Source organism: Tenebrio molitor, chromosome 3, assembly GCF_963966145.1.
Source record: "Tenebrio molitor chromosome 3, icTenMoli1.1, whole genome shotgun sequence".
In the NCBI taxonomy this organism is placed as follows: domain Eukaryota; kingdom Metazoa; phylum Arthropoda; class Insecta; order Coleoptera; family Tenebrionidae; genus Tenebrio; species Tenebrio molitor.
The window spans coordinates 19,172,641-19,188,196 of NC_091048.1; the positions used below are offsets into that span (position 1 = coordinate 19,172,641).

Below are 15,556 nucleotides of genomic sequence, written 5' to 3' on the forward strand. Positions count from 1 at the left end.
AATTTTGCCGGAGTACATACACTATTACGGATAATACTATCAAGTAATAGTGCAGTGCTTATCAACATAATTACCGGCGTCTCGCCTCCACATTTTGACTTTTTTGTGTTTTATGTTCTGTGTCAATGTTAAGGAATTTCCTCACGATATGACATGAGTATAATAATACGAGTATACCTTTTTGAATCTCAACCACCAATGTGTTCTCTAAGTCCAAAATTTTTAAATTTTTAAAAAGAGATTGCGGTACTATTCCTGTTGCTGAAATTATAAATCGTAAAATCGAAATTTTTTCTAAGCTCCAAAGATTTCTCATAGCAACGGAGAGTTCTAAATATTTATTAATTTTTGTATTATATGTCTGTGTTATATTGTGTGAATTTGGAACAGCTATATCTAAAAGATATTCTTGCTTTTGTTGTTTATTTAAAATAATAATATCTGGTCTGTTATGCTGAATGTGAATGTCAGTTAAAACTGTACGATCAAAATATAATTTGTAATTGTCATTTTCCAAACAACTTTCTGGTTTATAAATAGAATTAATATAAAACATAATTATATGGATTCTAACTATGTATTTTAAAATGTTCTGACGGAACTTGTAAAATGTAAATCATATTTAGATAAAAAGTCTAACGACAAAATTTTTAAGCAAATTAATGCTGAGATAAGCGAAATTAATCATTAAGCACGGTTTTTTTCAGATTTTCGACGTACCTCAAGACGGCCTTACACCAAGGCAATAATTGGCAACACATTTTTGGTAATTGCCGACTGCATTACTAAAAAATATTGTGTGCTACATGTTGCCAATGTAAGGCCGCCTTAACAGTGTAAAGTTTGTCGAGCGAGAGATTGGTTGACATAAAGATCACTAAATTCTACGTAGAGCAAGTATGTATATAGTACCTAGCGCACGTAAAATTTGAAATATTGCTTCAAGCAGTAATATTGTGTGATATTCATAAAAATTACTATCTACTTATGAGCAAAATAGCAATAGTAATTTACGTTATAAGTCCGGTAGGTTACAAATACTACCGGATGTATATCGTATGTATTTTATTTCATACTGGAAGTCTCTTTATTTCAAAAATTAAAAAATCACATTATGTTGTGAAAATAGCATCACCTTTTTTCCTGTGGCAACGGCCGTTGCTATTGTTTTCTTAGATCGAATATTTTTTGACTTTTCACTTTTCAATGTCAGATTTGATGTATAAAAGGAAAACAGTCCGGTAGGCTGTGATACTGTTATAACCACGGAATTCTTAAAATAAAATATTTTAAGAATTCCGTGGTTATAACTCATCTACCGGACTCAAATTGATGATGCAATCGAGCATCTAACGGACAGTATGAAATAAAATGATTTACTTACATTCTATGAATTATTTATAACTTATAAGTAATGGGTGATTCAGAATGATTGTGGCCAAGTATGGCAACTATGTACGAAAATTTATGTGGCAACTGTGTGGGTAGGGTAGAGTTGACATTTCCTTGACAGTTCATAGTCGGGCAATTTTGTAAGTTGTCAAATCAGTGTGTAATGGAATTGAAAAAATCAAATGCACGCTTATGAAATGTCATACAAATGTCAACTCTACCCCATTCACACAGTTGCCAGATAAATTTTCGTACATAGTTGCGAGTTGCCATACTTGGCCACAATCATTTTGAATCACCCAATAGAAATAAGTATAATCTGTTTCAAAATCAAAAATCCACCACCTGTTGAATTATGTTGGCAGAAAAAAAGAAATCCCTAGAAAAAGTTTAATTTTTTTGCGTTGGCTCAACCTCCCGCCAAAATTTGACATTGAACTGTTGAAACGAAACACAAAATAATTATTATGTACAAAAAGGTTTTAGCTAACAGTACCATATCATACTTTTTGAGTGAAATAATAAAATGAGAATAAAAAACACGATGACCTACGACCAAAACGACTGTCCAACAGTCTTCTTTCATAACCCCACTTTTTTCTGACACTTTCAGACACACTAAAAACAAAAGTCGGCGACGTTGTCGGTTGTATTTTCGAGGTAGAATCCACCACCTGTTGAATTATGTTGGCAGAAAAAAAGAAATCCCTAGACAAAGTTTAATTTTTTTGGGTTGGCTCAACGTCTCGCCAAAATTTGACATTGAACTGTTGAGTTTATTTACGAAACACAAAATAATTATTATGTACAAAAAGGTTTTAGCTACCATATCATACTTTTTGAGTGAAATAATAAAATTAGAATAAAAAACACAATGAACTACGACCAAAACGACTGTCCAACAGTTTTCTCTCATAACCTCACTTTTTTCTGACACTTGCAGACACACTAAAACAAAAGTCGGCGACGTTGTCGGATCTATTTTCGAGGTAGAATCGTGGAGGGAGAAAAGACTGGAGATGGCATTTCCTATGCTTCCCATGTTAAAAATCCGTACCCTCTAAAAGCACGTGCAACAACCTTTTATGACCCAGTCCACAATGCGCTAGATAAAGAAGCACAATGCGCCTGGAAGGAAGGCGAAGGAAGCCATTGGCCTAGCGTCTATATTCAGAAACCTTTTATGACTCTGTAGTTTTCGCGGGCCGGTACACTTATTTGAATTAGTGCCATCTCCAGTCTTTTCTCCCTCCACGGGTAGAATGCACTGTTGGTGGATTTTTGATTTTGAAACAGATTATATGTTCTATTTTTTATGAATATCACCAATTTTTGCCCTAAAATCTGTTGTTTATATTAACACGTAAATAAACAAAGATAGGTAATGCCAAATCGACCAACACATAATCATTTAGTGTTATTGCAACAGATTCCAATTATTGAATTTAATTATTGCCATAATATGGATGTGTTGACTTTAACCACTAGGTAATTTCCGAAATAATTTTAGTCTTGTCGCGTAGGTTTAATGTAACAATTAAATTACTAAAAAAAAATCATATTTAGACAAAAATCCTGGATGAGGATTTATCTGATGTCAAATTAAAACAACAAACGAACAAACTCCAACCATAACATTGTCCTATTCGGCGCTGGATAAAAATAATAAAAAAATAACAGATATGATAGCAAAAAATAATGAACTGTTTTTGCGCCAACACTTGAAATTTACCGCTTTTGCTCAATTAAGCACCATCTGTTACAATTTCTCAGAAGCAATTGCGAATCAATTCCAGCAACGTTGCAAAAAACTCTCAAATATTGACGTAAAGATCACAAATCAGCTGATATTTGTGTACGATTTGTTTACATCCTGAATTTTAATTAAATTAAATAATCGCGACAATGATTGAAGACACTTTGGAAGAAGAACTACTTCATGAGTTCAAAGGTGGAACATTAACAATAAATCCTGAAAATAAATTAAACAATGACAAACTGATAAAAGTAGAATCTCCAGATAAAGCCGCCGATAACGATTCAGCTAAAACAAATAAAAATGTTAATCATTGGAGCGCTAATTTCATATCTCCATTAACATCAATACCAAATAAAAGTAAGTTCAGTACGATGGATAACAATCCATGTGCAGTTGTATTTTAATATGTCCCTTAATACTGGGCTAATTTTGTGCCCCTCCACATGTAGTTTCAGTATGTAATTTAGTAACCAACAATAGAGTGAACTAACACTGCGAATTCCAGTTTCTGCAACTTTGTGGAGTAAGAACCCAAAACCTCCAACACCATCTAAAGAGAACACCATTCAACAAACAATATGTATCACGGAAAATCCCAACAACTATTTCACATTCCGCGAAAGTGTTCTTGCAAGAGCTTTGAGTGAATGCAAGGACCAGTTCCTAGATGAAGAAGCAGATGGTCCATTACTTGAAGCTTTCTTACTTACCCAGTATGGCACGATAATAAATAACTGACAAACAACTAATTAAATTAACTCTAGAATTAATCACTGGAATTCAGATAAAGAGAGGTTGTTGCTGTTAACACCCCGTACCTTAGTTGTTGCCAAATATGATTTTATCGCTTTGAAAAGACTGGGATATAAGAAACTGCCTTTGGAGTTAGTAGATGAAGTTATATATGGCAACCTGGCTTACCCCAATGGTTCGTTGATTCCGTAAGTATTGTTTTTGACGCCTTTTCCTCAAGGAATATAACGTTAAAATTGTGCGTTTGTTTGATTATTGCATAGCCAAATGAATGGAATTGTCGACGGCATCTCTAACGTATTGGAGACTTGCCTGTTTGCCCGATGGTCAAAAAACGACGGCAAGCAACTAAGTACTTTTTACCAACCTAGGTATAACAAAATGTAATGTCGCTCTGCACTTATTCCCTTTACTTGTTAATAAGCATGCCTTTGATTATTTTTTATGGTTGCATTTATAATTAAAATTTTTATAAACTATCTATTGATGTCGTAACCTCTTATATGTGTTATAGAAATCGCAATATGAAAGGTGTCCGTTTAATTTGGAACAAAGACAAACCAGACAACTTTGGAACTCTGTGGAACCCTTTCAACGAGGATGTACCATTTTGTACATTCACGTTTCATCCTTTGTTTTTTCATAAAGGTGAGTAGAATTGCATCCACCTTTTACATTTACAAACGCTTTTGTTATTGCAGACTGTGCTGATGAAAAATTGAAAAAACTGTATTGTTTAGAAACGTTTGTGGAACATATTTCAAAAACCATCGCAGATTTGCCAAGGAACAACGACACGAACCGGGAACCTTGCACCATCCAGGAAAAAGATATTGTTTTACAAAGTTATGTAGGAATTGGGTCCGTCATTCACAATCGAAATTCTTTGGGATTCTTCAAAGTGAGGGGAAAGTTCAGTTTTTAATGTGATATTTGATATTCCAACATTGTTAGTCAATTTGATATGCACGTGATTTGATTTTTCTCGCAATACTACAAGCACCAATTACTGTATATACCAAAATTAACAAGCAATAAGACAACAACTGTTGTTTTATGGCACCAAAAAAATGAACGTGAATAATAAATGTGAAACAAAATACATATTTCCCCTTTTCCATCATTGTAAATGTTTTTATTGGCCTATTAGTGTATAAATAAGAACCCAAAAGCAATACTTCTTTTATTCAACAGTTAACACTTTAAGCACCAGTAATACTGCAACCTTCATTTTTACTCGGCAAGATTAATGAAATCCTGCAACTTTTGCAAACTTCTCTTTTTCTCTAGATTCTTCCTAAATTTAAGGCAAGCTTCTCGAATTATTTTAAAATTCTCTTCGCTGTGGTAAGTTTTTAGTTCCGAACTTCCCGAACTGGCTGTACTTTTATTCAATACTGACGTGTTTTCTTCGCTTTCTAGAACACTAAACTTAGGGACTTCATTAATTTTTAAGTGAATCAAATTGCAAGTTATTTTTGACATCCACTTTTCGATCTCTTCGTATTCACGATCAAATTCTTCTTTTAACTGATCATCAGTTATGGTCAGATCATCGAAAATGTTAGGGTTGAACTCGACTGCATCGGGGACATTTTCGACCTCAGAATTGGTTGGTTCTCTGGTTGGAGTACAAACCTGTGAGAGTGTTGGTGTCAAATAACTAAAACTCTCGTCTAGCGAATCATGCACTTTGCAAACTTTGTCTATTTTGCTACTGACAGCGGGTGGTACTTTGAATACTTTGTCGTCATCTTCGCTCAGACAGTTAGTGGAAATGTCGGTGTTGTTTTGAGTTAAACGTTTCAGTATTTGATAGTTTTCGTGTGAAAAATTATGCAGGGTTTCGATATTATCAGCAAACATGTCTTCAGAATAATTGTAACTGATTGTTGTTTCCATTTTAGTTAAGTTTGGTCCGGCATTGATTGAGACAAAGTTGTTGTTTGTTAGCAAGTCTACAGGTACATCAATCGTGGAATTATAACTAGGTGGACTAAAATAGTTTGGGGTCTTCATAATCACTTGATTTTCCTCTTGTGAAAACGACTTCTCATAAATCGTGATTTCTCCTTTGACTATTGAGTTTTGAAAATTGACCCGTGTCTTCAATAAATATTTGAGCAAACCCCTAATTTTCATTAACAACCACCTATTTTTGTGATCATCAAAAGTCTTTTTTTCCACTATTTCTAACAACATTTTTAAATCGTTTCGTGGAATGATTTTTGTTTTTTTTAAATGTAGTAGTAACTTGCTGTACAGATCTTGAATGTTTATGTCACCAGTACTAGAAACGTAAACTTGATCAAGTTTTTTTAAAGGTTTGAAAAGAACTGGAGACTCATCTCCGAAACCAGAAGAACTGTCGTCCCCCATAATAGTAATCTAGCCTGAAAAAGAAAATGTTACTATAAAAGTCCAAGTAGAAAAATAATAATTATTTTAATTCAGATTTTGAAAACGAATTTACGTTTGACAATTTTGACAGGTCAATCAGGAAAATTAACTTAACAGATTTTCAAACAACTTTGGTTTTATTTTTAATCACTAGTCTGGATTGTTTCAGATCAAAATGCAACGTAAAAGTTCACTACCGAATTTAGAATCCAGTTCTTTTCCATTTTTTAAGAGAAAAGGAATATTAGCATTGCATAATTTTTTAAACAGCGTGTTGCAGCAATTGTAAAATACAGAGTGTCCCAGAATGAACCAGCATTGTTTTAACCACGAGCTACTGGCTTCATGTAGAACTCGGAAAAAATATTTAAAAAATTCTGTCAAAAAATAAAATGACATTTAATTTTTGAGGTACAATTTTTTTTGCTTTAATTGCTTTTAGTCTTCTACGTTGTCCCACAATCTTGTAGGTAAAATTTGACACATTTTAAAAATACACCCTTGTATAAACCATTCACGATTATTTCAAATTCGGACTATCTATGAAAATCTGACATTTTAGTTGGCAGTATTGTGATTTGTCTTAATAAATCTATTTTAGGTTATAATTCAACCGAACACTGCTCCCAAGTTGTTACATTTTTTAAATAATTGAACCCATTAGGAACAATAATCGTAAAATTGTAATTGAAATGAAACATACATATTTGTAGGGCAGTTCTGGGTAAATTCTTATTAACTAAATTAATGACGGAATTGACAACAATGCGAATATTTAAAAACGAAACGTCATATGACAGGACCTGACGCCAATCTAACAAAAAAATATTGCGGCCTCCTGCGTGTTTAAAATAATCGTGAACGGCATATATGTATATCATATTTTATAAAATGTACGCCAATGCGAAGTAACCTCTAGGAAATATTCTTTAAAACAAGGAAACCGCATTGGTGTACGTTTTATAAAATATGGTATACAAGGGTGTATTTTTAAAATGTGCCGAAATTTTACCTATGAGGTTGTGGGACAACGTAGAAGACTAAATTGTACAGTTGTCCCTCATTTTATTTTTTGATATACCTACAATTTTTTCAATATTTTTTCCGAGTTCTACATAGCCAGTAGCTCGTGGTTAAAATTATGCTGGTTCATTCTGGGACACCTGTATACAAGAGTATTATATTACATACAGCGTGTAACAGAAATAACTACATTAATTTTAACTGCTAATAAAACTCATCAAGAGTACCAACTTTTCTAAAAAAATGTTTCCTAATCGTTCTCGTTAATGAGTTAAAATTTTCCAAAAATTTCCCTACCCGCCACTGGAGACCAGAAGTGACTATAAATGTGACGACCGTTTCTAAGCATTTTTACGAAATCAAAATACTGCCCATTAAAGAACCTGTGCTTAGAAGGTTTACACAAACGCCTCGTTAATTTATGGGGGGGAAAATGCTAAACAAAATTGCCGATTTGGAAAAAATTGTACCTAGAAAAATTGTTCATCATGATGAGTTCTGTTACTGGTTAAAATTAATGTAGATACTTATTTCTGTTACACCCTGTATAAGATTATTAAGAAATTTCAGTTGTAAAATAGTTACGATGAAGGTATTATTTTTGAAATTTAGTTTAATAAAATCACAAAATAATTTCTTGTAAATTTTGTGATTGTTCGTCTAATCCTTAACTTTTTACCAATTCAAGTGGTTAAATGAGAAATACAACATTAAACAAAGTTAAAAAGTGTAAATTTTCATATACGAGTATTATACAACGAGAGGATGGAAAATTCTTGATTATACGAGACGTGTTGCCCGGAAACACCACGCGATCGTAGATCGAGTGGTGCTTCCGGCAACACGTCGAGTAATCGAGAATTTTCCATCCTCGAGTTGTATACGGGTAGACTATATCATGAATAAAATAAATAAATAAATAAATAAATAAATAAACGGTTCACGAAACCGACTGGGTGCATTCAGTAGCAGAGCGATTTAATGTGACGTTAATGTGACGGCTAGCGCAAAAATGTTTGTAAGTTAAGGCGGCGATCGAAAATACAAAGGTTGGTATATTCGAATATACAAAGGTTCGTATATTCGAAATCGCCCTGGTTACTACAATAACCGCTGTAATACATGGTAACTAAAGAAAATCAAAGATTCTTATTGGTTTTTAAAGTAATGAATGATATAGTCATGTGAATACTGAATATTCAAGAGAAGTTGGCAATGTTTGTTAACAGAAATTTATTATTTGGAAAATACAGTTTGATCAAGAAAAAGAGATAAGAGTGATAAGACACGGCTACAGAAAACAACATATCTGAAAACCTGAGGCGTACCTAACTTAATAGCAATTTTGACATTTACTACGTGAAATTCATTTAAAAAATGATATTCACGCATAGTTATCCATGCGTGAAGTGGGTCATTTTCTTACGTGTATTTTTTTTACATTGTTAGTAACTATAGAAACAATACCTACTGTCGCGAGCAATAAATTTTGATCGTCAATGTCTGTCTGTCTGTCTGACTATGCCCATCTCAACAAACTGTCAAAAAAATGAGAAAAAATGACAATTAACGTCATACAACATGATGATATTTACGACTGTTTTACAATGGAGCATTTTCGATTGCGTCAAAGAATGATCTTGACGATCAAAATTTATTGCTCGCGACTGTATATAACAGTGTGAAATGCGATTTCACGCACATAACTCTGTTTTTCACTTCACGCACTGTTTTTTATTAGTTACCTAGCGACATGGTCACTGGTTAATATAGGTAGGTACTATGGGACAATAAATTTAGGCCGGCAAATTTCTGACATTTCAAAAAAGTCAATGCAAGCGACCATTTATTGTCATTATGACTGATGTGTTAGTTTGTCAAACTGAAGGTTTTCAAGCTGTTTGGCGTTTCCTTCGCCCTTTTCGTAACTTACAGATCATGACGCACCACCATAATTGATTTGTAGTACGCACTTCTCTCTGGTGCACGCTTCTTTCCCCAGTTTTAATTTTGATTATCGTTGTCACGATGACAAGAATGACAAAAATCGAAAATGGAATTAGTTGGACATAATGCCAGCTTCACATTTTGATGTCAAGCCAATGACAGGCCGGCCTAAATTTATTGTCCGCCATAGTACTATCGCGGCCAAAATACTTTGGTCGTCAATGTGACATAAATGACATTCAATTGTAAAGCAAACTTTAGGATCGACCGTTTTATTGGTGCACAAAACCGACTCCGACGAAACTTTTCATTCCGTTAAACTACATAGAATGGTCGGTTTGAATGTTAGAAAGTGGGGATTTTATGACAAAACTGTCAAAAATTTTAAGCCGTTTTGTTGGTGGGATGCATTCCGTTCAGTCTGGATGACCCAACAAAACGCACCTAAAGTCATACGGGTGGGGTAAATCCCAGCTGCGGAGGCAGGGTTCAAAAGCAAAAGATCAACATGGTCGCGGTTTAGACAACCTTCAGAAGCAAGTAAGACGATTCTATATTTATCAAAAACTGAAGGTGCCATATTTTTGACAAGAATAATTTGAAATTGTCATGTATATTGACATTAATACTTGATTTACATTTGAAGTGTCAAAAAGTGACGACCAAAGTATTTTGGCCGCGATAGTACTTCAGATTTCCTTCAAAAATTTGAATTTTAAAATTTAGTTTGGAAAGCAATTATAGAAAAAATACTGTTTATATTTCGTGCGTGAAAATGTTTTTTGTGCATTCAAAGGCTTACTGCCTCGACCTGCGTCTCGGCTTAAAAGAATTTTTCATGCACAAAAAACACTCTTTTCACGAACTTAATATAAAAATAACTATTTCAGTCCAGAAAACAAAACATTCATGACAAATTTCTCATTTCCAAAATGAGAACGAAGAAAACGATGAATGGATCATCAACACTGTTCGTATGATCGAAGCTACTTCACACGTTTTCAGAAGTTTTTTTCCCATAGCCGTCCCTTTTCTTTTTTTTTTTTGTAAATGATTTGTTGTATTGAATCGAGTGATCAAATTAATTTGTAATCGAGTCAACCATGGATTTGAATCCGTATCACGATACACTTGTAAGTGTATCGTGAATCCGTATGTCTTTTGTGATTGATATGTCGAGATTTAACCTGTGTTTGAAGCTGTGTTTATTGGAGATTCAAGTAACGACATACGATTTCGAATTCTTGGATAACTCGATTACAAATTAATTTGACCGCTCTTCAAGTCTTCATTTATTTTAATCTCAAGCTCCGTACAATCCGATCGGCGAACAGTTAGCTGATTAGTCCACCGTTTAGCGGGCTACTCTGTATTCATTTAAAAAAATAAAAGAAACAAGATGCTCAAAGTAGACTGCTGTGTTAAGTGGGTCTAGATTTTTCTGCACAGCATCAGCAGTGTAAACTCCGTACGCTCATAAATGCCACGTTTTCTGACAGAAGACAGACACAGAAACAAGTGTGGCGGGAATTAATCTGCAAGGCTACAACGGTTTTCTCCGTTTTCTCCATAACGTGAAATAATTGAGATGTAGAATTTAATATTTTTCACTGCGTTATATTTTGGAACTAGAATTTAAAAACGTGCAATCTATTGAATCAATTGAATTTTATTTTTTCATTTTCCATTTACACAGATTTGTAGAGCGTGAAAAAATGAAATCTTTTGCCACTGGATTTTTTTCGTTTTGTCTTTTAGTTTTAGAGATGTAAATGAAAAACGCAAAAACACCGATCTTCAGGTGACCTTAAATAATATGCATGCATGTGTATCTCAATAGCCAATTTTTGTGAGGGTTAGACGTTAGACAAATTAGTAGCAGAGCTAGTAGGATTTCTACGGATTTCCACTACCGCCAGCAGCGATACTCTAGTCTCACTCATGTTATGAAGCTTGCGGCACATTCAACTAAGCCATCAACGCCTACTACGATGGTACAATCATTTACAATGACCTATATCGTGCGTTCATTTAAATTTATCCGCAAAGTTGGAGTTGAAGAGTCGATTGTGAACGCACAAGACGGATCAGGGATCACGGTCAGCTGTTTAAATCTTAAGGGCCCCACAGACTGCGTTTTTGTTCAACGGTTTTGTTCGACGAACAAGCCTGTTCGAACAAAAACGATGCAAATCTGAAGTGTGTGTCTGGAAAACCGTCGTTTTTGCTCGCGAACAAAAATGAGGAAAATTATCAGGTTTAGGTACCCTGATTATGTCCGTCGAACTTGTTCGACAGACTTGTCAGTTCGAGCAAATCTGAAGTATGTGCGATGAAGGGTTTTAAAAAACGTCGGTTTTTGCAGTGGTGTAGTACCAAATAATAAAACCAGATTTTGTCGATTTGTATTTCGCGACAAATTATTGTTTGAAAATGACGGATTTTCGCCAGATTAACAGAAAGTTCTTACTGGAATTTATAGAACTCTTCGCAGTCTTCCGTGTTTATGGAAAATATATGTTTTTATAGCTAATGCTGCCGCCACTGCATACAAATATAACTTGATATTTATTCACTCATTAAGGCCCGATTTATTCACCTTCAAGTAACTTTAATTGAACGGTAATTACCATGGATCTACCAATAGCAGATTAAATCATAGCAACTACTGGCTAGATAAATTTACTTGAAGGTGAATAAACCGGGCCTAAAACCAAGTATGCGTGCAACTCGTGTTCGTCGTTTTTGTTCGAACAGACTTGTTCGTCGAACAAAACCGTCGAACAAAAACGCAGTATGTGGGGCCCTTTACGTTTTTACACGAGAGGTGCGTTCACAATCGACTCTTCAACGCCAACTTTGAAGATAAATTTAAATGAACGCACGATAAATACTTAAATATGCATTATAAAATGTAAAAAGCCGAGCTAGGTTCCAAGGGTGCAGTAAGGCAACCTTTCTATGAAATACTGTTTCTTTGGAATAAATTTTCATATAAACTGTTAGGAATTCAAAAATAAAAACACTACTGTCAAGAAAATTCAAAAGAGCATTATTGCAAATAACACCAAAGGGTATACCTATACTTAATAAATTCGTTGAGAACATTATGAATAATCTTGCCGAATTTCGTATCTAATTCTCGCCTCTATGTCGCCGATTTTATCGAAATGTACTGATATCCTTTTTGTTTAAATCTATCGATTTAAAAAAATACTAACTTTGTCGGAGAAAGGATAATAAAACCTTTCAAAAAAGACATTTCATTCCTGTTGCTTTTTTAAAGCTTTGAATTGTTTATGTCAAAAGATGACGAATTAGAAATGCAAATGGATTCGTCCCATTCGTCCCCGATTTTCTGTCAGAAATCAACGACTTACATGGTTTTGTTCCTTATTTCTATACTAACTCTGTACCTAAAGTTGACTCAAGTTGCAAAAAACCACTTGTCATTTGCAACAGCATTTTTTTCATATTTTTGAACCAAATAAAGGCACATAGGGACCAGAAAATCATAGTTTGGGTTGGATATTTTCCATATAAGTACAGTTTTAAAGTAATTTCAAATGACTAATGCCATAAAAGTACTGTTGCAAATGCCAAGTGGTTTTTTGCAACTTGAGTCAACTTTACGTGTTTTTATTATTTTATTACAGAACTAAGCGAGGTTTTTTCGTATTTCACTTATGTCCCGAAAAACTAAAAGCAATATCGAAAACATTCCGATGCAAACATTTTGGTTTTTTCAGGCTCTATAAAAGGATGAAATAAAATAAAATTTCAAATTTCCCCTCTAATTGCAAGGAGTGTTTTCAGTTTTTCACCCTTTAAATTAGTAATAATAACAATAATAATAATAATCTTAGCAACCAATTTTTTGTGAAGGTTTCCACTTTGAACTGAAACTTGAACAAAATTTTTTTAAACTTCCGGGGGTACAGAAGGTAGGTGATTTTCTTTGTAAGTAATTTCATCATCAAATATGTACATGTTACAGAATATATTCATTCTAATTATACCGTACGATCAACAATTAGGTAAATACCTAAATATTATAGATACTACTCAGATAATAGGCTATGACTTTGACAGTGCTCTGGACTGGACAGTGTCAGATTTTTCGTATTTTTGCTAACTCAGCTAATAAACGTCAAACAACTGTCACAATTAATCAAATTTTAACGCGAAAATAGTTTTTACTTCAGAACATAAAAGAAAAGATGTTCAGTAGTTATTTTAATCACTGTCACAGACCACAGTACCTATAGTTATTTTTTGTTTCAAAAGGGTAATAAAATAAGTAAATTACAAATAGTGAAAATTTCTAAGTATTTTTCTGAAGTGAAATATATTAATGTGACTGATTAATATATCGAATAATCAACTTAAAATTAAATTGTTTTCATATGAGTTTTTCGAATGCATTCCTACTTGTGTCAGATAAGTCTATTATTTTATTTTAATTAAATACGTTGTAAATTACGTACCACTGTTACAAATTTATTGCCAGAAATCATTTCTTTAGCCTATATCACGTATATTTTAGTAAAACTTGGGTGAATGTACAAATACTTAAAAATTACACATTTTGCACTTGAATACAAAGTTGACTTTGATCTTCGCAAAGACTTCATTGGAGACCTCTTGTGACTTTTTCATGAACAATATACAGTTTCCTGCTAACCGATTTTTTCTAGTTTCAAACTTGTAGGTTATGTTTATTGTTTTATTAATTTTTATAAAAATGTAGGTTGAAATGTTTCGTTTTGTTACAAAATCATCTTTCATCACCGGTGTTCTTATCGGCGTATTTCTGGCTGTGTTGGTTAAAGTCAGCAACAGACGTCCAAAAACAGATTCCGAGCCAATTCCAAGACCATTTGATATCTTGCAATATAACACGTGGTTTAAAGATAAAAAGTTGATACGACGTCAGATCTCATTTGATTCTTTACGTTATGGCAGCGACAAATACGTTTTGGAGTCATCGTATTTGCAAACTCAAGTCAACGTTTATTGTTTGGTTTTGGTCAAGAGTACAAAAAATGCAAATGCAGTCAAGCAGACCTGGGGCAAACACTGCAATAAAATTCAATTGCTCAATATAACCAGTGATAAAATGAAAATACCAATTAAAAGAGACAAAAACGACTCTTTGTGGGTTTTGTTGTGTAAAACTTTGAAAGCAGTACCTGATGATTTTCAGTGGATTTTAACAGTATATGATTACACTTTTGTATTAGTTGAAAATTTAAGGCTGTTTTTGGCTAGTTTAAACCCTGACAATAAGTATTATTTAGGGCATCCTGTAAGGTTTTGGAGTACCATTTACAATATGGGGCAAGCTGGATATGTTTTAAGTAGAGGAAGTATAAGGGCTTTGAAACAAAAATTTAATGAAACTGAGTCATGCTCGAAGACTTTAACATACAGGAATCAAGAGGACTATTATTTAGGCCAAAATCTGGCTTCACTTAATATTACTCCACTCGATACTAGAGATAAAGAGGGACTCTCTACTTTTCATCCTTATAATTTATATCATGTTTTTTTTCCTGGTGAAGATTACTACAAGTTCAGTGTATACCCACACAAATGTTGCAGCCGCTACTCTATAGCTTTTCAAGTAGGTCAATAGATTATTGTTTTTTATTATATTCATGAAAAAATATTTACAGGCAATAGAAGGTGATAAAATGTATACATATTACTATTTATTGTATACTGTACAGCTCTTCCGAGATGGGCATTTTGGCAATAAATTACCATCAAAGCAATTTACTGATGATGAGGTGAAGAAATTAAACATTTACGGTATTTTTTCAAATCTGTTTGTTGCAGGTATGGAAACAGTTTTTGAAGGAGCGAAATGTGTCCGAAAATATAACATCAGAGCAATATTACAAAATTTGGGAAAATCTCGTGGATGATCCAACTTCCTTTGCTAAACACATGAAACATGAAGACTACTTTGATTATGCGTGATACTTTCAAAATAATTTAAAATATATTTATACAATATTTTTTTGATATGTTTTCAGATTATATTTTGTCAAATAAAATTTTTCGATAGCACGTTTTACATTTTATCAAATTTTCTCATATTTCCTGAATGAATCAGCTAACACCATCTGCATACGATAACAAAAATTCGACGAAGCGTCTGGTCATCTTCCTGTCGAAAATTTTTTGCGTCCTAATTTCGTTTGCCTTGACACGGAACTTATCAACTAATAAACTTGAATTTTTTCAGATACGATTTCCACTTCCTACCCACCTACA

General features: G+C 33.5%; 2 protein-coding genes and 1 long non-coding RNA gene across 6 annotated transcripts; 2 read left to right on the plus strand and 1 right to left on the minus strand.

Annotated features, from left to right (window-relative positions):
- Positions 1-3,178: 3,178 nt before the first annotated feature.
- LOC138127290 (tumor protein p63-regulated gene 1-like protein) lies at positions 3,179-5,027 on the plus strand. 4 transcript variants are annotated; one of them, XM_069043250.1, is made up of 6 exons: positions 3,179-3,508; positions 3,657-3,864; positions 3,916-4,092; positions 4,168-4,287; positions 4,419-4,552; positions 4,606-5,027. In XM_069043250.1, the coding sequence occupies exons 1-6, from the start codon at positions 3,298-3,300 to the stop codon at positions 4,827-4,829; spliced, it is 1,074 nt and encodes a 357-aa protein (XP_068899351.1). In that variant the 5' UTR covers positions 3,179-3,297; the 3' UTR covers positions 4,830-5,027. The 4 variants fall into 4 exon arrangements, with proteins under 4 accessions (XP_068899351.1, XP_068899352.1, XP_068899353.1 ...); XM_069043251.1 differs by having other exon boundaries at positions 4,168-4,275; XM_069043253.1 differs by having other exon boundaries at positions 3,467-3,605.
- A 43-nt stretch (positions 5,028-5,070) lies between these two features.
- Positions 5,071-13,909, minus strand: LOC138127296 (uncharacterized). The gene is made up of 2 exons (XR_011158180.1): positions 13,762-13,909; positions 5,071-6,297 (listed from the first exon to the last, which is right to left on the minus strand). It is a non-coding gene; the product is annotated as an uncharacterized lncRNA (long non-coding RNA).
- Positions 13,910-13,934: 25 nt separating this feature from the next.
- LOC138127289 (C1GALT1-specific chaperone 1-like) lies at positions 13,935-15,349 on the plus strand. Its single transcript, XM_069043249.1, has 3 exons — positions 13,935-14,900; positions 14,953-15,066; positions 15,116-15,349. The coding sequence occupies exons 1-3, from the start codon at positions 14,031-14,033 to the stop codon at positions 15,257-15,259; spliced, it is 1,128 nt and encodes a 375-aa protein (XP_068899350.1). The 5' UTR covers positions 13,935-14,030; the 3' UTR covers positions 15,260-15,349.
- Positions 15,350-15,556: the final 207 nt, after the last annotated feature.